Source organism: Aythya ferina (genome assembly GCF_964211825.1).
Source record: "Aythya ferina genome assembly, chromosome: 19".
Classification (NCBI taxonomy): Eukaryota; Metazoa; Chordata; class Aves; order Anseriformes; family Anatidae; genus Aythya; species Aythya ferina.
In genome coordinates, this window is record NC_140309.1 from 2,096,694 (window position 1) to 2,118,838 (window position 22,145).

The 22,145-nt window shown below is 44.5% G+C and overlaps 2 protein-coding genes across 7 annotated transcripts in view; both read right to left on the minus strand.

Moving 5' to 3' along the window:
• The window catches only part of HSF5 (heat shock transcription factor 5), a gene marked incomplete at its 5' end in the record, with an annotated part of 28,200 nt that extends 20,574 nt beyond the window's left edge, over nucleotides 1-7,626 (minus strand). The window contains 2 exons of the mRNA XM_084492969.1: nucleotides 3,801-4,172; nucleotides 7,038-7,626. Coding sequence (XP_084349095.1) covers nucleotides 3,801-4,172; nucleotides 7,038-7,626 — 961 coding nt within the window. The remainder of the gene's footprint in view (nucleotides 1-3,800; nucleotides 4,173-7,037) is intronic.
• A 6,392-nt stretch (nucleotides 7,627-14,018) lies between these two features.
• MTMR4 (myotubularin related protein 4) overlaps nucleotides 14,019-22,145 on the minus strand; it is a 53,243-nt gene continuing 45,116 nt past the window's right edge. For all 6 annotated transcript variants that reach the window (XM_084492760.1, XM_084492759.1, XM_084492761.1 and 3 more), the window contains 10 exons: nucleotides 21,994-22,122; nucleotides 21,573-21,684; nucleotides 20,999-21,194; nucleotides 20,335-20,520; nucleotides 19,408-19,578; nucleotides 19,132-19,286; nucleotides 17,538-18,768; nucleotides 17,049-17,159; nucleotides 16,641-16,729; nucleotides 14,019-16,228 (listed from right to left, as the gene is read on the minus strand). In XM_084492760.1, the coding sequence (XP_084348886.1) occupies nucleotides 16,051-16,228; nucleotides 16,641-16,729; nucleotides 17,049-17,159; nucleotides 17,538-18,768; nucleotides 19,132-19,286; nucleotides 19,408-19,578; nucleotides 20,335-20,520; nucleotides 20,999-21,194; nucleotides 21,573-21,684; nucleotides 21,994-22,122 (2,558 nt within the window). In that variant the 3' untranslated portion in view covers nucleotides 14,019-16,050. The remainder of the gene's footprint in view (nucleotides 16,229-16,640; nucleotides 16,730-17,048; nucleotides 17,160-17,537; nucleotides 18,769-19,131; nucleotides 19,287-19,407; nucleotides 19,579-20,334; nucleotides 20,521-20,998; nucleotides 21,195-21,572; nucleotides 21,685-21,993; nucleotides 22,123-22,145) is intronic.

Here is a 22,145-nt window from a genome sequence, read left to right on the forward strand (position 1 = left end):
CACAGTACTTTCCAGGCAGAGTGCTAACTAGCAGTCTAATTCTAGAGTGGATCAAGACACCCAGGCTCTTTACCTGCGAAGTTCAATATACTAACATAGGCACAGATAGATATGCCTAAGTTCAGCCATGGTCTCAGCGGAGGCATACCTTGCCAAATGCATCTGGGAGTTAGAACCTAAACATAAACAAAATCTGAGAACATGAAAATAGCTTCATGCTTATAGCTTGATGTATACCCATTTGCCCTGCATGATTTCCTATGTTCTAACAGCACATGCCAGCTCAGGAGAGTTCCCAAACAAATACAAATACAGTATGATCAGCAGCAGATCTTTTCCACGCTTGAACAACCATAGTAATTTCTCCAAAGATCTGTTGGAAATTGAAGGAAAACATATACCTCTCTATGTACTCAAGATAGCAATAGACATTGATAAACAGTGTTAGCAACTCAGCTGTGCCACAGGGGATGAGACTGACACTCCAGCTTCTTCCATTCTTCTCAAGCACAGGCTACATGCAAAATACCAGGGAAGAACCCTGAAGACCACCTTTTCAGTGTGACCTTATCATGTCAGTTCACAATGTTATGCTTAAGGGAAGTGAGATGACTCAGTTTTATGAGTAACAGTACCAAAGCTGTGCAGGAAATTATGGAAAGCAACTGTGCCTCTTCTTGTCAGATCAATGAACATGTCATGATGGACCTGAATGCAACAGCTGTGCAAGCTGTGATCCTTTACAAACCAAAAGACTGATGAGAATGAGGATGACATCCAAGGTCTCTTCCATAAAGGAAAACAGGAAATGTCTTAGACATTTAGGTGGGATTAATTGCATTACTGCTACAGTCTACCAGTTTTCAAAACTAGTCATCTGTGCTCTCTACACCATTGATACAGAAATAGGCTCATCAGAAAGATAAGAGTTGTCTTCCAAAGGTATATATCTAAGAAAGTTGGAATGACTCAACATCTGGGAGGTGCCTGTTTCTCTTTGCTGAATATATATAATCTGACAAGCCCAGGCACATACAATTCAATATTATACATTCAGATGAATCTTAGGCAAGATGAATCCTACTACTAGTTTTACAAGTGCATTACTAATGCATCCAGTCTGCTTTTGTCAAGGGAAAATACCGTGCTATTTATGCTGTGTTAAAACACAGATGCTATATTTCCAGCTGTTTATTTAAGATACCCCTTCTGACTAACTCATACGTGAATTTTAAGCTTTACATATGAGAAAAGATAAATATATATTTATCTTAAGAGAGAACGTACCATTCAGAATAATATGACTACTCCTAAGCTATCACTCACCAGAAAGGTTATCATATGTAAATGAACTCTACAGACACAGATGTATTCAGAAGACATGACTGGACCTGCTGTATCAGGTAGCACCAATAAGTAATGTTTCTCACATAGTCTCATTGACTTATTTTTCATTATTAGAATACTCAAGCTTCACTACATTTCTTTTATGCAATCCTACTACTATCAAAGGTTTTGCAGTTAGCTGAAGTTGCAGAACTAAATTCTTAAAACAACTATTCTCTAATACTAGAGAAAAAAAAAATCCAGATGAGCATCTAATTTTATTGCCTTTCCAATAAGAATCATAATGGAAAAAAAAAAAACAAGGAAAACTTTTGGTTTCTTAAGTTAACAAAGAAATTTGAATATACATAGTGACAACCTGTTGACAAAGTTCTACTTTGATTTAATGGCACTACAAAAACATTATGTTCATTATAAGTGAAATGAAGAGAGTCAACTACAAGATTGGACATAGATTCTTTAGTCCTGTCACTTATTAAATACATACTTTAAGATTAACTATCACTTTTCAAATAAGCTAACCTTGGTTCTGTGCTCTCGAGATGAAGGAAACTAGACTTTTTCATGTGGACATATGAAAAAATAAGCTTTCAGCATTCTGTAAGGTACAGTATACAACAAAAAGGATAGCAGAGAGATGAAGAGATACACAGGAAAAGAAGTAAAAACAGTGTCCAAAGTAGCAGTGAACATGAAGTAGTTTATAAAACAGTCAAATGTCAATTTGACTTGTCAATTACAAACCTTTCTTCTCAGAAGTACTAATGAACTCATTGGAGTTTTCAAAAGTCTAGACTCCATACCTTTCTCTATTTTTGTTTGAATTACACGTTAATTTTCATACCTTGCAAAATTTGCTTTTATCATGCTTTCCCCCTGCTAATGATTCTGTCTGTGCTTTTCCCATGCTATTGCAAAGAGAGAAAAGATTTTTGAGCACCATAACTGATTTCTTCTTTAAACTTTTATAACTACAGTGAGACATATTAGTGTCATCCAGTTCGGAGATCTACAGAATCATGTCTAAATCTAACCTAGTCACGCTCAACTCCTCTACAGTCAATACTGCAAAATAGGGTGGGATCACTCATTTCCTGGTAGTGCCTAAAACAAAGTCTAACACAAGCCATATGAATCAAACCCTAGAGATGTCCATTTCCTTTGTTTGACTATGGACGAGGTTTGGGGGACAAACTGAGATATAAGCATCTAAAATTGAAGAAGATGAATCTCAGCCTATGCTCTATGTCCAGACAGAAGCAAGAAGTAGGGACCATTTCCGACCTTAAGCTTGCATGCTCATGTCACCCTGCTCCTTGGAGGAGCTTAATAACTTGCAGATTGTAATGTAGGCACTAGCTACCAGTAATCTTTATAAGCAGCACAGGGCAAGGGACATATGACAAAAGTTCCCTGTCCCTTAAACCTTTACAAACATACACAGGATTTGCATAACTCCTCAGAATCCTTCCTTAACCAGTATGTAACGGAAAGTAGTGATTATTGTTTGAAACATGAGCTAATATTCTCTGCAGAGGTCTCAGAAGATACACACAAAAGATGTGAAGATTTCATTGTGTACTTGTTGGAGAAAGACAGCAGCTACCACATGCAGGATTTCTAAACAGGGATATCTGACTCATGAAGGTGCAGTTGCCAAGGGAGGAACAGGCAGAAAGTGAGAGTAATAACTGAGTTTTAATTTGTTCAAGGAAAGAGTCACTATGTTCTGAAGTTCTAGGGAAAGAAAAAACTAACAAAGAGAAGCCCCCCAAACTTCTGCATGTTTTATTGCAGTTCAAAGCAAAGGCAGAAGATTAATTAGCTTCAACTACCTTCTAGGAAAAAAAAACAAAAACAAAAACAAAAACAAAAACAAACAACACTTGTCTGTAGGAAGACTGAAAAGTTTAGCAGAACTGTTTTAGACAATAGAAGGTAGTCAAGACTTTTGTAACTCTTCAGTCTTAAGTGCATAAAAGTACAACATTGAAGAAGCTAGAAAAAAAAAAAAAAGAGAGAGAAAATAAAACAGATTACAGACCAGAATTAAATTTTCTGCAGAAGACTTCTGAGTGATCTTCAGCTTAAAAAAGTTACTTGGAAAAACGTAGGACTGAGGAGTATCATATTTTCAACAAGTTATCAGTGGTTTAGTATCATCCCCCTCAGTTTTCCTTTATTTAAAAATAAATAAATAAATAAATAAAAAGTTAGGCTAACACTGACTAGTTGTGGACAAATACTTTTCTCCTCACTGTCAACAGAGAGGCTACATGGAAAATCACCAGAGAACACTCCAAATCTAGAGGAAGGGCAGGAACTTCAAACAGGAAACGTTTTTACTTTAAAAGGTCTCTCATCCTCTTAGACTTTAAAATTTCTAATTCTCACTTGAAATACACATGACACAGCATTATAGAAAAGTTATAACTTTTAGAATTTTTTCTCACCTGTTGGATAATAGGTTTGTGAGAACTGCATTGAAGATGTGTAGCTGCTGTATTTTGGAGGGGACGTGGCAATGGCTTGAGACCGCTGCTGAAGTGGCACAGAAGAGGTGCTGGGCTGTAGTGTGTACGTGACCTCTGTTGGAAACCTCTGGAGTACTGGAAAGGCAACCCCTTTATCTGAAAAGGCTGGGGAAGCCTCATGTCCTGGAACAAACCCAAGAGAATTCTGCCACGTTCTGGAAGGGACTGGAGTCCGATCTAAACTTTTTGACGGTAACGTGCTGTGGTTGTGGGATGAGGCCGATATGTAAGAGTAAGGAAATAAACTGTCTTGATGATAAGGTCCATGAAACTGTCCTACAGTCAGCAGTCCTGCATTGGGTACAAAATTAAATAAAACAAGTGTGAATGAAAGGAGTTTTCACAGGTAATGAAAGGTAATACGGGGAGCCAAGGCTCTAAAACATTATTTGGGAAGACAACACTTCTTTCAATATACTTAATCCAGAAACTGACTGTATTCTTCCACCTGAACATACAGTAACAGCTGCAGTGGCACATGGGTGCAGTGTCAGCACACAGTAGTCTATGTAGCATTTCTCCATAAGCCTGCAGTAACCAGTTATCTGTATTTATAAATGTAGTATAATGAACATATAATGCATAGTAAACTAGTAAACCACACTAAACCAATTTTAAAAGTACTGTGTGTTAAATCAGACAGTATATTAAAAATAAAAGATGAAAAACAAATCATAAAGCCGGAATATATGAAACTCCAATGCTGAAAGCTCAAAGACAGCCAAAGAAAGGCAATGTCAAAATCCTCCAAGTGGTTTTGAAATCCAAGTTCATATGTTTCAGGGCAAATCATTTAATTTGTCAAGGAAAAAAGAAATGATAGAAACATTTATTGTTGAATCTGAAGAAAGAGCTGTAGACAAGGGTATAAAAGCAACTGTTTCTTCCCAAGTGCCATTCATCGTACTAGCCTCTTGTTCTCTAGTATGAAAAACTAAAACTGCAAATTAGCACTGGAGGAAGCCAGAGATGCATATCACTTGGCTTCTTTGTAAGTTACAGAAGGACTCCAGTGATAATGAAAAAGGGAAGTATTAGAAGTAACCTGTAAAAGAAAAGAATAATGAATTTGTAATCAAGATCTTGCATCAACACTTACAGATAAGGCATTTTCACTTAGAACTTGTGGTTTTGTTTGTTGTTGTTGTTTTATAACTTTTGGAAGTGTTAAAAGTTTAAAACAGCTATTTTCCTTAGCCAGGTTATGCCCCAATTTGATTTGGATTTTAATATTTCTGCATGAACAACCAAGTCTTTTTCAAAAAGGAGAAGGAGAAAGAAGGCTACAAGCTTTGTAATTCATTGTTGTGTATGTTTAAAGAATATCCTTTCTTCTATACACAGCCGATCTTTGATTAACATCAAAGATCACTTGTCATTTTTAAGTCAACTTTTTTCCAGTCAGCATAACTAGTTCAGTTTAGATACTGATACGTCTTATGCCATGACGACATAGTTTCTATTAGATTTTTTGCTGACATTCTCAGAACACTGACTATAAAAGTCAGAATGCCTTTATGCTCATTGAATTCCTAAAAGAACTACCGTATTTATGACTTTTCCACAGTGCTGTGTACAGCTATACTAATTATAAGCTTAAGAATGGTTTGCATCAAACTAGACTTTTTAAAAAACAGCTTCGCGTTTACCTCTTTCACTCTTCTGATAGGAACTAACTCAAGAAATGGGTAACATACAGTCATTATTCCACAAGTTCTTATTAAACCATTAGGAATCACTAAATAAATACTACCTGCCCCCTAAACATTAGTAAGAGTTTATGTATAGGACTGTTTATTTCCTGTCCAGTATTTTTACCATATAAAAACAGTGAACGAAGAGAGTATGAGGATTCCTTTCTTCCTATTTTACCTTTGGATAGGGAAATTAAGATTATCTAGTTTCAGGTTACAATTATCAGGTTACAATGTACCAGTGCGTTAACAGGAATTGTTCCTGGACATTTAACACAGAGCTACATGTTGCAAGACATTTGGAACAGACTGACACTTTGCAAACAAAAATATCTTCCACCTATCACATTACCTCATACTTAAAGCAAAGTAAGACATGCCCCTAGTCAGTACAGAACAGAGTGCACAGTAAATTGTCAGCCTGTCAGAACTCGATTGCTATAAAAACTGATGTTCTCTTTTTCTTTCTAGAAACTCAGACTCCTAGAGCAAAAGCTCTCTAAAAACTGGGACAAAAATGCACCCATAAAAACAGACGGGGGAAAAAAAAGGCTGTGTTTTCCTTAGGATTTACTCTATCAATGGCCTGTAGTACACCAGTTCAGACCTGATTTCATTGAAGGCCTCCGTAATTACTTATCTTAGCCTTGAAAATGTTGAAACAAAATCTTTAAATGCTTCCTAGACTCAATATTGAAGCAAGCTTCTTCCCTTCCTAGAAGTTTCTTTTTGTTTCCTTGCTATTACAGGTGCAATTCCACTCACATTACAGAAAACACCACACAATTAGATTACAGTTACTACCTGGAAACAACAACCAAGAATAAATATCAGGATACCCTGACCTGCCCTCAGTGAGGGCTGGTACCGCAAGAGGCAGTACACCATCTGCTTTTTCCTTTCTGGTTGCAGAGTCCTGCCACTTCTCCTACCCCGAGCCTCACAGTTCTGCACCCAGGTCAGCCCTACAGGGGCAGCCCCTGCTCTTCCCTTCAGGGCACGGTGTACAGCCAACAACTGCAACGAAGATGATGGCAATGTGTGGTCACGGGAGCTGGGAGCAGGACTGCTCTTTGGGTAGCAGCCCATGGTTGGGTCAGGCTGAGAGCACAGCAAACAAGGACAACGCCAACTATAATTCTCCTTCTCTTATCTGGAATTTGTGGAATGATCCTCCAAGAGCTCAGGCTTGTCTTGGAAAACTCAGACCCTCTCAAGGAGGGTTAGGAAGATAATAAAACATATTCTGAGGCTTTCTAACAATGTTATGTTCCGTTCAGCTTTCACCCTGTCATTCGATCCTCTTTACAAACTATTCTCTCTTGGGAGCGGCCTGTCAGAAATCTTACAACCAGGCCTTTTCTCCTCTACGAGGTGAAAGCTCGTGGAGCATCCCCGCCGCCGCGCCGGGAGCCGTGCCCCGCGCCCCGCCCGGCCTCCCGCAGGCCCCGCCGCGCCTCACCGGGCCGCTCGGCCTTGCCGGGCGTCGAGGGCGGCAGCAGCAGGTCCCCGTGCAGCGAGGCGCCGAGCAGGCGCTGGAAGCGGTTGGGCGGGCGGCTCGTCACCTCCAGCCCGGCCGCCAGCTTCGCCTTGTTGGCGCTCGTCAGGCGCTTGAGGTGGACGAGGAGGTCGGGGCGGTCGCGGCGGAAGTGGGGGCTGTGGAAGTGGTGCAGGGGCCCCCCGGAGCCGCCGTCGCCCCCTGGGCCCAGCCCGGGGCCGGGGCCGGGGCCGGGGCCGGTCCCCGCCGCGCCGCCCGCGGGCCCCATCACCACCTTGCGGAAGCCGTAGAGGTTGAGCTGGCGGATGAAGCTGGTGAAGTTGGTGGTCTTGAAGAGATCGCCGGCCCCCGCCGCCCCGTCGCCGCCCGGCCCCGCGTTGCGGCCCGGCCCCGCGCCCAGCAGCTCGGACTCGAAGAGCGGCTGGTCGATGAGCAGCCCCTCGCCGCGGGCGTCCCAGCGGATGGAGCGGAACAGCGGGCTGTTCACCAGGCGCCACAGCTTGGCCGGGAAGTTGTTGGGGTTGATGGGGGCGGGCAGCAGCGGCTCCTCCATGGCGACGGGACGGGCCGGGACGGGGCGGCCGCTCACGCCCCAACGGCCGCCGCGCGAGGGCCGCCGCCGCCGGGCAGCACCGGAGCCGTCCCGCGCCGCCCGGCACGTGCCCCCCGCCCACGACGCGCCGGTTCCCCCGCTCCCCTCCCGCCCCCCCGGGCTCCCCGGCACCGCCGTCCCCTCGGCGCCCCCAGTGTCCCTCCAGCCCCGCTGGTTGCCCTCAGCGGCCCCCGGTCCCCCTCAGCCCGGCCGCTGGCGCCTTGTCCCCGTCGCCCCTTCGGCCTCACGCTGTTTCCCACTGGTTCCCCTCAGCCCCTCTCGGTCCCCCCACAGTCCCAGCGTCCTTCCAGTGCCCCCTGGTCCCCCTCAGTCCCCTCAGTTCATCTCAGCCCCTCTCAGTTCCCCATGGTCCCTCAGTGCCCCCGGTCTGGTTCAGCCCCTCTCATTCCCCCCGTAGTTCCGCCGTCCCCTCAGACCCACTGGTTTCCCGGTTCTCCTCAGCCCTCTCAATCCCCCTCATCCCCCCGTCAGTCCCCCTCAGTGCCGCTTAGCCCCGTTGATGGTCCCTCATTCCCGATGTCCCCTCAGCCCCTCTCAGCTCCACCACCCACTCAGCCCCAGTGCTATCAGGGGCTCCCTGTGGGTCCCAGGAGGAGAGAGACCGAACCCCAGGGGTTGGGGCTGCTGCTGCTGGAACTGCCTGTCTGCATCCCCAGGCAGTCCTGAGGGCATCATCCAAAGCACAGGTAAGTGCTCTACTATCAGCCCAGATGCGTGGAAACAGGTTAAAAACACCAGGTGCTGAGGGAAACTATGGCCTGAAGGGGAAGTCCAGCCTCATAAATGGCTTAGCGAAGGAGGAGTACTCATGTGCTGAGGGAGGCTGCCCACTTCTCCTCAGAGCAGCTTACTCAGGAAAGCGGGTCAGCTTCCACAGAAAGTGATTAACTCCTATGGGGACTGATGGCCTGTGCCCAGCCTGTGCAGGAGTGCACTCAAAAAGAGGTTGGTGAGACAGATGATGGCTTGTGCTCCTCACCTTAACTTCTCTGGAGCTGCTGTGAGGGACTGCAGGACTATGCATCTACTGGTGTGGGCAATACTCAGGGGGAGTTCAGTGCTGATAGAAGCCTAACCTGGTACCCAGTGATGGTCGCTGAAACAATGTTGCTTGTCACAGAAATTGTGATGTTACAGTAGGTCTATAAAAGTGTCAGCTCACAGCTGTGTCAGTGCCCAAAAAGGAAAAGAAAGTGAGTTTAGACGGGATTAGAAAAGGAACAGAGATGAAAACACAAATTTTCACTGTGCTTAAAAGTGAACATGTGCAGCTCTCATCTCTCCCACTCCAGAACTGTTTTAGTAGTGTTAGAATTGAATAGAGAAAATCAGCATTGAGGATATGAATTAACTTCGACAGAAGGAAACACTGAAGAAGAGATTTTCAGAGTGGTTTTGACTATGTGAAGGTGGGTAGTAAAATTATAAGTAGTGTAAAGAAAGTGAACGTGACTAGTAGAAGAATTGGGAGAATGTCAAATAAAATAAATCAAGTTGGGTGCCTACAGGGAAACTGGGTAACTAATTGCTACGGGATGTTTTGGATACCAAAATAGGATTTGGCTGAAAAAAAATAAAAAGACCAGATATATTCACAAAGAGAAGTACATCTATGGCTCTTAAAGATGGCACTTGTCACTAGTAGTCCCTGAGTCATAGATTGGTGGATGATCAGCGTTCGTACCAGAGATGTATTAGTACATGTATAGCCTCTTAGGCTCTTCTCAGAGCTTCAGCTGCTAGCTGTGATTGGAGACAGGCTTCACAGGACTTATTTCTAGCCTAGTACAGTCATTCTTAGAATTTTAGAGAACGAACCTCTGCTATGAACCAAAAAGGGAGGAGAAAAAAGGAGCTGGGAAAGGAAGAGAATGGTAATCTCTGTCTGCATCCCATTTATGGGTCATCAGCAATGAAAAAGACATTCCTCTATCTTTGGCTGTCCTCAGAGCAAGACAGTGAGAAGATCAAACAGCTGCACATCTTGTGGCCTTAAGTACATTATTTGATAGTTGTCATAAGATTTCTTTAACTGAAATAATTTTTAATGCTTTGGTTTACAGTACAGCCCCAAACCATCACGGCAAGTGAAAGTGCAGTAAATCATAGAAAGGAGACAAGGTTGAATAAGCTGTGATGGGAAACTGTTCTTATTTGTAAACTGAAAGCAAAATCATTCTGCTCTTCTGCATAACTAAAGTGAGGAAAAAAACAGTACTTAAATATTTTGGGATATGGTCACATCAAATTAAAGCAGACAGGTAAAATAAGAAATGGGTCAACAGAAAGTGATCGTTAGGAGGGATTAAGAGATGATTTTTGCCCCTTTTCTAGCAGACTGATTACTACTGTGTCCTGTGCCTATCTTTGTCAGATTTATTCTGAGTCAGTATTTCTGAGTTGGTATTCTGAGTCAGTAGCAACAGCAGGAAATAACAGAAATTTTGCCAGCATTGTTGTCAAAGCTAAAATCCTGGACCATGGAAGAAGTTGCTTTACCCGAGGAACTAATGGCCTACAGTTCTAGTTGAACTCATTAAACCCATGTGAAGATGAAGCCATCTTCCCAAGGGGCTTTGCATTTTTATTTCCTCAGTAATAATTTATAATTTATCCTCTTAAGAATTATGTAATGGTTGCTCAGTGTCAACAGCTATAACTTTGAAGTGAAGCATACTGAATGCAAACTTGAAAATCAAGAAAAAGTCCACTTCACAAAATATTTTCTCAGCATTCCTGAGTCTGTCTCTTGTACTATGTCAAAGAAATTATTTAAGGCTTCTCTTTCCCTGTGCAGGAGTGCAAGAAGACTATGACTGCCTGAAGCTGAGATAGGTGAGGTTTTCTTATGTCAACCATAACTCTTGTCACACTCAACAATATGTAGTCCATAAGTAAAATGCAGAGAATGAGTCTCTAAAACTAAGAAGTCCCTTTAAAGTATTTCCTTTCATACTTTGCAGCTGAGCCCATAGCTGCAAAACAGATGACTTTTTAAAGATGGAATGTTTTTTCATCAGCTTCCAGAGTGCTGCCTGCTCACAGCAAAGCCGTGTCTTGCACCTTACAGTGCCTCACTACTCATGCCAGGTCACACGAGACAATCTTACAGCAGATGTGGCAGGAGGTAAGCTGAAGGAAACAGCTTCATAGCTCTCTTATAGCTGTGTCACACAGATGGGAGTGTGCTTGACTCACCCAGCAAGCCTGACAATGAGAAGGTAATGATCCTTTTAGCTGTCTTGGTAGGTCAACCTCTGAACTGCCCATGTTTTAGACAGTGTAGGTGCCCCTCAGAATGTTTCTGGGGAACACTGAAAATTTGCTCTTACTTGAACCAGATCAATAATAACAAAGTGCTTTTCAGCAGGAAACGTAGCTCAGTCAAAAGTTGTTGGACAGTGCGGGATCTAGAGGTAGCTTTGTCAGCTGACAACAGTGCCTAGCATTTTCAGCCAGCCTTACTGCTGCTGCTTCTCTACATCTCTCTTTCCCTGCACAGTTTTATCGCCCCTCCAGACTTCACTCAACACCCACCTTGACACCATTCCAGCCCCACTCTGACTTACATCATTCAGTCTTCCCCAAACTAGCAATGCTCCGGGTCTGAAAAGACAGGCAGAGTACAATCCACCTGGCAGCACAGGTTCTCCCCTCATGGTGGTCCTAGTTTCCCTTACTCGCAGCTTCAAGTCTGGTAGCACTACTGCTGCCTCCACAATTCAATCACCAAATGAGAACTGCAGTTCTATGCAGGAATTCGTTGCAGAGATTCTTGTCCCTGTTGGATTTACGGACTATTGAATTTGTTCCTCTTTAGTTGTTCACCTGTTACAAGTCTTTGATGTTGCATGCCTCCCTTCTTTCAGTAGAACTGACTTTTAGCAGATAGTTGACTTACCCTTACCATTCATTCAAAAGGAAGATGCTCTGCGCAGCGTATATACTGAAACCATTAAGCCAGGCCTGTCAGTCTTTACTTCTGATACAGTTCTGCCAAATGCTTTCCTTTTGGCAAGTGCCTTTGCAGCCATTAAAAAAAATAAAAAATGTTATGCAAATCTAAAATAAATTTGCATTTTTTTAAGACCATGAATGAAAATGCTTTGTTCTTATATTTTCTTGATGTATGTCCTTGGTATACAAATATATCGATTTTTGTACAATGTGATTACTTTGTTAGAAGGTGACAGGGAGCACTTTATTGTCTAACTGTGAAATAAGGCTACAGTCACAAAAGGGAAGTGGCAGTTGTAACACCGAATATTTTGTTCCAGGTCACATAAAACACCTAAGTACCCCCATAATGAAGGCTTACCCTTAAGCTGCTGTCTTCTCTCATGAACACGTAACTTAATAGGCCAGTCCAGCAGGTTCGCACAACTGGCTTTTCAAATGCAGGGGTTGACACAGGTTCTGAACTGGCTTTGTTTTCAGTAAGAAAGAATAGGATACAGACATGTCAGTAAAATATATGTTTGCATGGGAGACTAAAGCTGCATGACTAACCTAAACTTTGTGAGACCAAAGATGTGTGTGCTGCTTTCAGTAACTCTTTTTAAACATACTGGAGACTGCATACAGCATCTTTCATCTAAGGACAGTTTACTATATATATGTTAGTATGTACTTAAGAGATACAGAGATACCCAAGGTACCATAAATAAATGGCAGTGGCCAAAGTTCACTTTTACAGAAGCATAACATTTTGGGAGAGCATTGTACTGCTATTTAACTGTTGAAAATGGAATGACCAGAAGCACATCAAACACACCTCAGAAAGCCTGCATCTGTCTTGACTGTCTTGCACTTTAAACTTGCTTCCTGTTCAGTACTTGCAGGGTTCACAAGAAGGCCATATATCACATTCCTCTTTTTTTCCCTCTTTCATAACCAAGGCTTAACATGTCTCTTTACATCTGCTGCAGTTTTAGCATTATCTACTAATGGCTTAGCAGATGAATAATATCTAACAATCACAAGCTTGACCTGACTTCTCACTACACCTAAATCTATGTTTATTTTGTTCAGTGGCTGGTATTATAGTACATCATACGCAGTTCCAGTTGTTAATTTGCTAAGAATTCATGGCAGTTAGTGCACTGATAGGGGAAAGCTTTGATCTTACTGTTTGTGCTAGGTTTAGACACATTTCAGTGTGCACAGATAGATTACCTCAGCCTGAACATGTCAGCAAATTATGGCTTTATATTCTTTAAGTGATAATCCTTTGTTCTGTGCTCAGTGCTCATGAATGTTAAGTGCCCTTGCTGGCATTGCCAGCCTGACACTGTAACAGTTACAAGTGTCTCAGGCAAAATGCCTATATTCAGCTTTGAAGGCACAGAGGGAAATTCTGCGGAAGTACTGTTTCTTCTGGTGAAGGAATGCCAAAAGGGTCATACAACAGTCCCAGCAGCCAGTCTTCCACTGCACAGAAAGATGACATCAGAACTGTTAAGACCACAGCCTGGAAGTTAATTTGTTCTTCCTTGTAGAAACATCATTCACGGTTAACATTCAGAAGCATTGCCTTCAAAGATGACCTCCTTTTGTATGACTGTTTCAAGAGCAAAGGTTAATTTTTAAATGTGACTAGCTATCTTGCTGCTGTTTTCTAATACAACCAAGTGTTTAGGTACCTGCCTGACCTGAACTATTGGAGTAGTTTTATGAGAGGCCTATTCAATTTTAAGATCCCTGGATGCTTTCTAAAAGTTTCACTCCAGTTCCACTACAAACTGTTACTTACCTGCATCACCCTTGGCAGATCAGGCTGACTAAGCAAAACAGTCCCCAGCTGCCATTCTGCATAGAGGAATGCAACCAACTGCCAGATGCAGAAGTGAAACTGGCAGGAAAAAGCTCACCAAATTGCAAGGAGAGAAAGCGGACCATTGCTTCTACCACAGATTGGAAGTTGGGGACTAATCCAGCTATGCAGAAGCCTGTGAAACCATCCCATCCCTGAGGATGTTCAAATCTAACATAACTTACCAGGTAAAAGTGGTACAAACATGTTGAAAAGCTACAGAATCCTCCCTAGCAGCTCTTGTTTAGAAGAGAAAAATTCCTCACCCAGTCATTAAAGGAGAGGCTGGAGGAAGTTGGCATCTTGGGTAGCCACAGGCTTGTCTGGTAAAGAATACAGAGCCTCAAATTAGAATACTATGACATAGCATGCTTTGTGTCCTACTCTTGATTACTATTTGTGAGAAGGGATACTAAATTCCTAACATACCTTAATGAAGGGAAAGGGTAGCAAGTTACAGCCAGGGAAATGATGAGTAAGATTACACCACAAACTAAAGAATGGGTCCAAACACAGCAGCACTAATATAGAGATTTTATTTCAACTGTATTGAGTTGTACAGCACATTTTGTTTGTCACAATGCTATCAAACTGATTTTAGAGTTTTTGGCCAGCACATTGTGACACTGAAACTCACAAGAGCTAAAAGCAGTTTGGACTAATGGCCTGAACGGAAGAGCCAGGAGTACCTAGTTTCTGGCTTCCTTATTGCTTGCAGTCATTCCAACATGTGCAAAACAGGAACAAATCCAAATTCTTCTGCCAGCCCAATGGTTACTCTTCCATGTCTGGCAATGACTGCAAGGTACAAGGCAAGGGAGAATCTGAAGCAAGGTGCCTTCTCTTCCCAAAGCCATATTGGTTGTTCCCAGTATGGAAAAGAAGCAGAGTCCAAGTAAGTACAGGGTCTTCAGATGATGCTAGCTTTACTTGCACTATTGGGACTTACAAAACCAGAGGCTGACATATCAAAGTACAGGAAAGGGTCATTATTCCGTTCCCTCTGATAGAGATGACAAACCAATAGCAAAAAATCTGGGAGATCACAACAGCATGAAGTACTTTGCCTTGTTATTAGACCAAATGCCCTTACAAGTACTCCCTTCCCAACATATAAAGTCTCAGCTCATGACATATTACAGAATACATAGTACATTTTTATATTGTTGGAAAGAAAACTTGCATTTCTGTAAAGAAATGTCCCATGTTCAAACTCTTCTTCCTAAAGCAGAAAGCTCACCCGAAGCCCACTTTTTTCCTAACCCCAGTTCAATTGTTAACTCTTTTTATTTTTGGAATGAGTTGGGATTTCCGTTCTCTAGTTTAATGAACAAGTAGAGAGGCAATTACAAGTTGGCAACTCTGAACTTCGACCACTGTACAGGCAACAAAAAAAGATGTAAAATTCAAGAGGCATTTTAGGTAGCACTGGGGCAAAACAGAGATATTGTTTCCACCACTGAACAGATGCCACATGTCATGTTTATCACTGTAGCTTGGTTGTACATCCTGAAGTGAAAAGCACAGACTGTAGTGTCTATGTCAGCCAGTGTCTTTCCCCACCCCCATTTTGGTATCTGCTTCATTCTCCCTTCTTCGGGTTACATTAAGTGCACAGAAATATATAGCAGCATTTGGACTGAAACCCTCACATACACCAGACAGCACATTCCAGGAGGTAAAACAACACATTATGGCCTATACCCTCAAGGTATCAAGTTTTCAGGATAAAGAGCAGTAGGAAGTGGAGAGCTGAGGGCAGAAAAGGGGAGGAGGAGCAACACAGGAACACAAGTTCTGTTTCCATGCCAGAAGAAGATCAGGGTGCCATTCCTGTGTTAGCACCAGGCTGTGACACTACTGCAGACAAAGCAGACGGGCAGAGCAGGAAGTGAAAAAGCCAATCTCCCATCTCCCCACATTGTTGGGGGGCAGGGACAGTCAAGTGCATTCACCAATCCTAGTGGAGCATGAAAACGGGTGAAATCTGCTCAGCCCATTTTCAGCCAGAATGAATTTCTCTTCAATGCTCAAGAGAAAATCAATTAGTGATGGCTAATGAGTCTTGTTCACCAAGCTGATCACAAATCACACTCATGGAAAGAGAATCTACAGACCTGCTCCAGGCTGAGACCCTTTCAAAGCACATGGTACCACCTAGAGTCTGCCCTCTTCCTTGTACAGCAGCTTGCCTTTGTTGGGGGAATTGGTTCTAAACATGCCTTTCTATTGCTTTGGGGGTACTTTGCACAGGCAATATCTGTGAAAACATTGCTTTCCAGCCCACAAAAGAAAGAGGTTGCAATCCCCTCTTTAGCCCTAGGTAATCAGACTACAATGTACGGGCCCACTGGTACCAGAGTGGGGACACACACCGTACTCCAATCTGAGCTCCTCTGCTCCAGACTGATAGTAAGACTGTTGAAGACAGTGCATTCAAGCTTGGTGTTTAAGTGTTGCACCAAAGGCCTTCACAATTACAGTGGAGGCAGAGTCACCCTACAAACCCATGAGAGAAAAGGCTGGGCTTAGACAGGTCCCTTGTCTGGCATTCAGCTGGAAGCTGTGGCGATGGGCTTCTTCAGATGTTGGCTCATGAGCTCCCTGGCACGAGACACTTGGATGTGGTCATAACAGGAGTTACAAACGAGGACAGGGTCATACAACTGCTGATCAGGGATGGGCAACTTCAGATGGCAGCAACCGGCACAAAAAACATTCCCACAGTTCCTGTGAAGGAGCAAGAAAAGCAGTGAGACGAGAGCTGGGAATGCCACAGCAAATCTCAGCAAGTGCAAAGGACCAAGTTCAGGAGTGAAGTCTCAGCCTTACTTACGACTAGTCAGCATGTTTCTTAAAAAATAACGTGGTTCCCAACACAATCTGGCTGGCTAGCACTAGAAAGGGACTAGTAGGCAGTACTACCCAGAAAAAAGATCAAAGACCAAAAGGATCAAAAAGGAAATGGAAACAAGGACAACATAGCAGACTGGAAACCTGCAGGGGATTTATGGGACCTGGTGAATAAAGGATAGACTTAAACACTTTCTCCTTGGAGGTGGAGGGGACAAAGATTGCACTCAAGAATTCTGTGAGGTTTGACAGACAAAAGCAGTGGAACTGCAGCAAAAATATTGTTTACCTGCAGTGATGCCTCCGTTTGGCCAGCCAGAATTCACAATCGCAGTTAAAACAATGTGAGGCCATGTGGTCTGGAACCCACCGCGTAACCTAGGGCAAACACCAGTCCTCATCAGCTTTAAATCTGTAACACCACACCAGCCAGGTCTCAGGACCCAGGATGCAGGCTGAGATGTTGCTTTGGACCAGAACAGGCTAGCCCTGAGAGAGCCCATCCCACTGGTCCTCTCTATTGGACACAGCAGCAGCAGCAGAAGATGCAGTCTCTTGGACCTTGTCTTAAAGGACAAGGGTTGCTGCTCTAATCCTTTCTTCCAGCCCACTCTCTGCTGCCATAACCATTGAAGTTAGCTGCTAGGAAGAAACATCCTCTTCTGTACCTTTAGAGCTGCCATAGCAGCACACGTACCTCTGTTTCCTTCTTATCAACAGGCTCCCAGCTCGCTTCTGACAAACAGTCTTCACTGTGATCAGAACAGAAGTCCTCACTATCACTGCCATCTGATTCCTTCAGACATGTCTGTAAAAAGAGAACAAGTCAAATCCCCTCAGCTGCCTCAATCACAGAGCCAAGGACATTCCCTCTCCAGCCACACAGTGCTTATGAGGGGCACATGGCTAGCTCTGCAGTTCTCCACCCAAGGAGAAAAGGGCTGAAGCATTCACAACCGTATAGGAGCCACTGCTTGGCCTCCAGGAAGCAGAGGTGCTTCTGGGTGGCATGAGGACATGGCACAGGGAAAACAGAGGAAAGGAGCTGAAGAAACACAGAAGCAGTATTAACCATCCGCTCTAAAGGTGAATGTTGGTTGGAAAGGGGAGTGTGAGGGGTGTGCAGGGACCACTGCTGGCCAGGAGATGCATGGCTGGACTTGGGGTGTTAGAGGCAGTTACTTACAAAGTCATCCTCATAGTCCATGGGTGGCTCAGCTGGTGGGGCACAGAAGTGGCGGATGTCCAGCCGCAGCTGCAGCTCTCGCACCTGCCTGCGTAGCTGCTCCACCTCCTGCTTGTAGCTGGCCTCGATCTGCCGCAGCCTGTGCTGAATCACATCGGTAGGGAAGGGCAGCCCATCATCGTCCAGGTAGAGAGGAGGCACAGGAGAAGGACATTTTGGCGGCACGTGCTTGGGACCAGATACTTGTTTCAGGTGGCAGGGTAGCCCTGAACGGCTGGGCTTCACTGCAGAGCCTGCAAAATGTGTGCCAACATGGCCAGAGCAGACTGAGGCTTTTGCACCTTCTCTTGCAGACCACTGGCTACTGAGGCACAGGCCAGGAACCCGTAGCTGTTTGCTGCTCAACCTCTTGCTACAGCAGCCATAGGAGAGGAGGTGTCTGGGTGCAGGCTCCCCATTGGGGAGCGATGTCACCATTCCTTGAAAACTGTCCCAGTTGGACCCCAGGAAGGAGAACTCGCTGCTTTGGCTCTGGGAAATAGGTTTGCGCCATTGCTCTAGCGGGACTCTCCCCAGCCGGCAGGGCTCCTCACAGGGTCCATTCCTTCTAGCGTCGCTTTTGCCCTTATCTTCATCCAGGCAGAGGATGCCCAGCTCCTGACAAGGAGCACTTGGTGCCAGGGACTCCTGGCTGGGAATGTCTTGGCAGGTGGTGTTTTTCTTGGGGCAACCTCCTCCACTGCATGCAAAGTCAGCAGCCTTCAAGGGTTCCTGGCAACAGGTTTCTAATTGCTTTTCAGAGCTGGTAGGAACCCTGTCAACATTTTCCTGCTTGGAAGGATTTGGAGCTGGACATGCGCCATCCAGTTCCTCCATGTATGTTACATTTCCCTTTTCCATCTCCAGAGATACACTGCTTGCTGGCACAGATGCCCAGCTGCTCTGTTGCTTGCTATGCACTTCATGCTCAGCATAGCCACTAAAAACACTGCTGGCTTGCAGGGGGGCATTTTGCTGATGCTCTTCCACCTCCCCTGCCTCGCCTGCAGCCATCACGCTGCCTTCTCCCACATGCAGCTCAGCTCCCTCAGCAGTGGCATGCCTGGCTTCCAGGCCCACCCGGACTTCCTGACAGTGGTTATTCAGGTTTGGATCACTAGATGTGCGGGTCAGTGGGCTGCTGGAGTCGCAGGCTGAAAGCAGGTCATCCATAGATCTTGTCTTTGGTAATCTGGAACCCAGAAGCAAAGCAAATCTCAGAACAAAACTCTTGAAATGTCCCTCATTTCAGCTGAAACTGAGATAACATAAATGTTCCTAATTAGAGATCATGGGGTGGGGTGAGGTAGAGGGGCGCAGCAGCATGAACTGAAAGGCATGAAACTACATCACGGCATCCACAATCTGCCTTTTTAGGAGCATCGGGGAATTATACATGTTCTTCTCCAAGTGGCTGGGACAATGCTACTGAGCTCTTGCTCTCCACAGTAAAGATAATAAGCACGACAGGTAAAACAGAGAAACTATAATGAGCAAGAAGGGAAAGATGACTGTGGGTAAGAGGCAACCTAGGACTGGAGCTCCAGGCTCTTACCTGTCCAAACATCTGCCACTGAACTCCTGGCTCTGAGATCCAGGGGGCATGTAAATGTCCATATCATCCTGTCCCAGAGGATGTGGGGAGGAAGCTGGGAGATACACTGCTGTCCAGACATGCAGTGCTCGGACATGGCACACTGGATGCAGCACCTGCAAGAATTGCTATGTTTAGAGATGAACATAGAAGGAAACCTCTCCAGTCTCTCTTTATACAGTCCCCAGTGCTCGGCAGGCACAGAGCCCAGAAGACTAGACCAGGAGCTCTACTCACCTGCTCAGACCCTGGCATATAAAGAAGATTGTGGAAGTTCTTATTGCCAGCCCGCAGGAGGGACCACACGGAGCAGGTACGCTTGTAGATGTTGTGCATCTCTCGCTCACATGGGCTGTTCCCAAGGAAGGTCCCATAGAGGCAGGAATATGTGTGCTGCACCAGCTTTACCTGCAGCATCAAAAGGAGAACAATTGTCACGGCCACTGGTAAGCAGTGTCTCCTGTCCCCAAGAGCAGTGTCTTCTACCTGTCTAGGATACCTGTCTAGGATGGTCCATGTACTTTCTATCTAGCTGGTGACCTTACTGTGGTCCTCTGTCACACAGGGCAGGTCAAATTGGGGATAACAGGAGCCACTTAGCTTAAAGAGAAAGCAATGGTCAACCAATACCATATCCACCCTTCTATGGCCCTAAACTATTATTTGTTAAGTCAGCAATTAATAGCTATCATTTGTCGTCCCCCCCCCCTTTTTTTTTAGTATGTCTGAGAGATGCAAATCAAGCTTTTGATCAGAACAATGCTCCTGAATTCTGATTTCAGAAAATCTGAATTCACTGGGCTAGAAAGGGACCCACAGAAGAAGTGATTCATAGAAATTAGACAATATAAAACCTTCATCACTGCCCAGTTTGCAAGGTACTCCAAGCCTGCAATCCCTACTGGGAGAAAGAAGAAATTGCAAGAACCCATCAGGAGCATTACACATACAGCACCAGGTCAAAATACCACAACCAAAGTGCAGGGCTGGACCCGTACAGTGTAGGTATGTCAGGAATGCCAGCAGAAATCCAGGCAGTACTCAGACACTTTCCCATTTTTAAAGAATTGTTTTTCAACTATAATGCTGTAAAATATGGCCTTCTCTCTGCCTCTGCTCACATCTCGCAAGGAATAAAGAAATGTTTGCATGCATATTTCTTACCAAAAAAGCTTCATTGAATTCAAAGAGGCAAGGAAATTGCTTCAGAAGCTGATGAACAGCATCCAGCCATTGGAGGAAAACTGGGCATTGCTCATTCTGATCTTCCACCTTTTCCTGGTGACCACAGCGATCACCAAACTTGTGACCAAAATCCAGCCAATCTGATTCAACAAGCACCTGGAAACCCTGCGAACACAAGAGAAAACTAACTGCAGGCAATTTTGCTGCAGGCACCTAGCAAGACAAGGCAAGCTCTGTCTGCTAGCAGTGCCAGGAAATCGCAGGACTTCTGAAGGTCTGCAAAGAAAGTTGTATCTGTTCTTGGTTTGGGAGCAAAGCTACATGAATGTCAGAGGTTTCCAAAAACAAAGTGACAACTGTTATTTCTATATGACAAACAGCCACGAGAATGAACACAAGAAGTACAGGGAAGCGGCTGCACCTTGAGCACAACAGGTTGTTTTTCAAAGTGTCTTACGACACTGGGAATGAGGTATATAGTTTACTGAAAACACGCAGGAAGACCATATAGAAAAACTCAGTACCTGTAAGAGCAGCTCTGAAATGCCACTAAACTAATTGCTAAATACAGTTCTGTTCCTTTCTGAGGAGACTCAGACTGTCATTTAGCAGACATGAAACAGCAAAATAGCACAATGTGTACCTCCATGGTCCTGTAGTAAGGGTCCAGAAGAATCTTTGCCAGTGCTACAATCTGTGGAGTTCTGTCCCAGCCGTCTGAGCAATGAACCAACACTGGACGCCCTTCTCTGTCAATTGCACTGGAGACCAGCACCGCTGACTTCAGCATGACAGAAAGGTGCTGCAGCCACTTGGTACTCTCCAGGGCAGAAAGCCAGCTAGAAGGTGTGCAAAAAGCAAGGAGATGGTTCCTTAGCAGTGAAAAAAACAGTGTCTTTTCTAAAAACGTCCAAAAGAGGAGTTAGACAGTTTGTGAATAACTACAAAGAATCCATCACCTAATCTCAGTTTTCCCCAAAAACAGCTATGTTTTTGAAACCTTCAGAGGATATAAATAGATAAGTGATACTGAGTCAGTGATACTATCTGTTCTGGATTACTGGGGATCAAAATGGGCACCACTTAAGCACTGTGAGCACTTTTCCTCCATTTTGTGAGGTAGAAATCTGGAGTGGAGAAAAAGAAAAAGGAAGAAAAAAAGCTCACAGGACGTTAACAGATATGGCATCAAACTTAGCTAGAATAAGGTCACTTACTTGCTAGGGTCTGGTACCTGGCTGCAAACAGCACGCAGATACTGGAAACTGTTGCGGATGGAGTGGATGTTGGCCATGCCCATGAACACGACTTCACAGTTTGGGTAATACTCTGAACACAACAGAGACAAAAACATTCAGAAAGTGCTGCTGCCACTGCAGCAAGTGCCTCTATGCACATAGTTTGGCTGTACCCTGCAGCACTGTTTCTAGTCTCTAGCAGAAGGTAGGCAGCGTTTCTAGAAAAGCCTTGTGGGCCAGCAGCAATATATCTGGGATAACAGACTGCATGAGTGAGAAGGGGAATGTGCTCCCAGAGAGTGAGCACCAAATTGCCAGCCTGACCCAAACTGTGCTCCAGGGCCCACTCAACACAGCAGGTTCAAGAGCAACACACTGGGATTTGCTTATCTCTGTGTACCTTCGCATTCGCAGCCTCCTCCCTTTGCTCTGTTGGCCACAGCTGCGGTGTAGGATCTGGCATCAAGAATCAGCAGCTTCTGAGGAGTTCCAGCATTCTCCACACCTGAACATGCGGTCAGGGACGAGTCTGCAGAGACAGCACGACTGAGT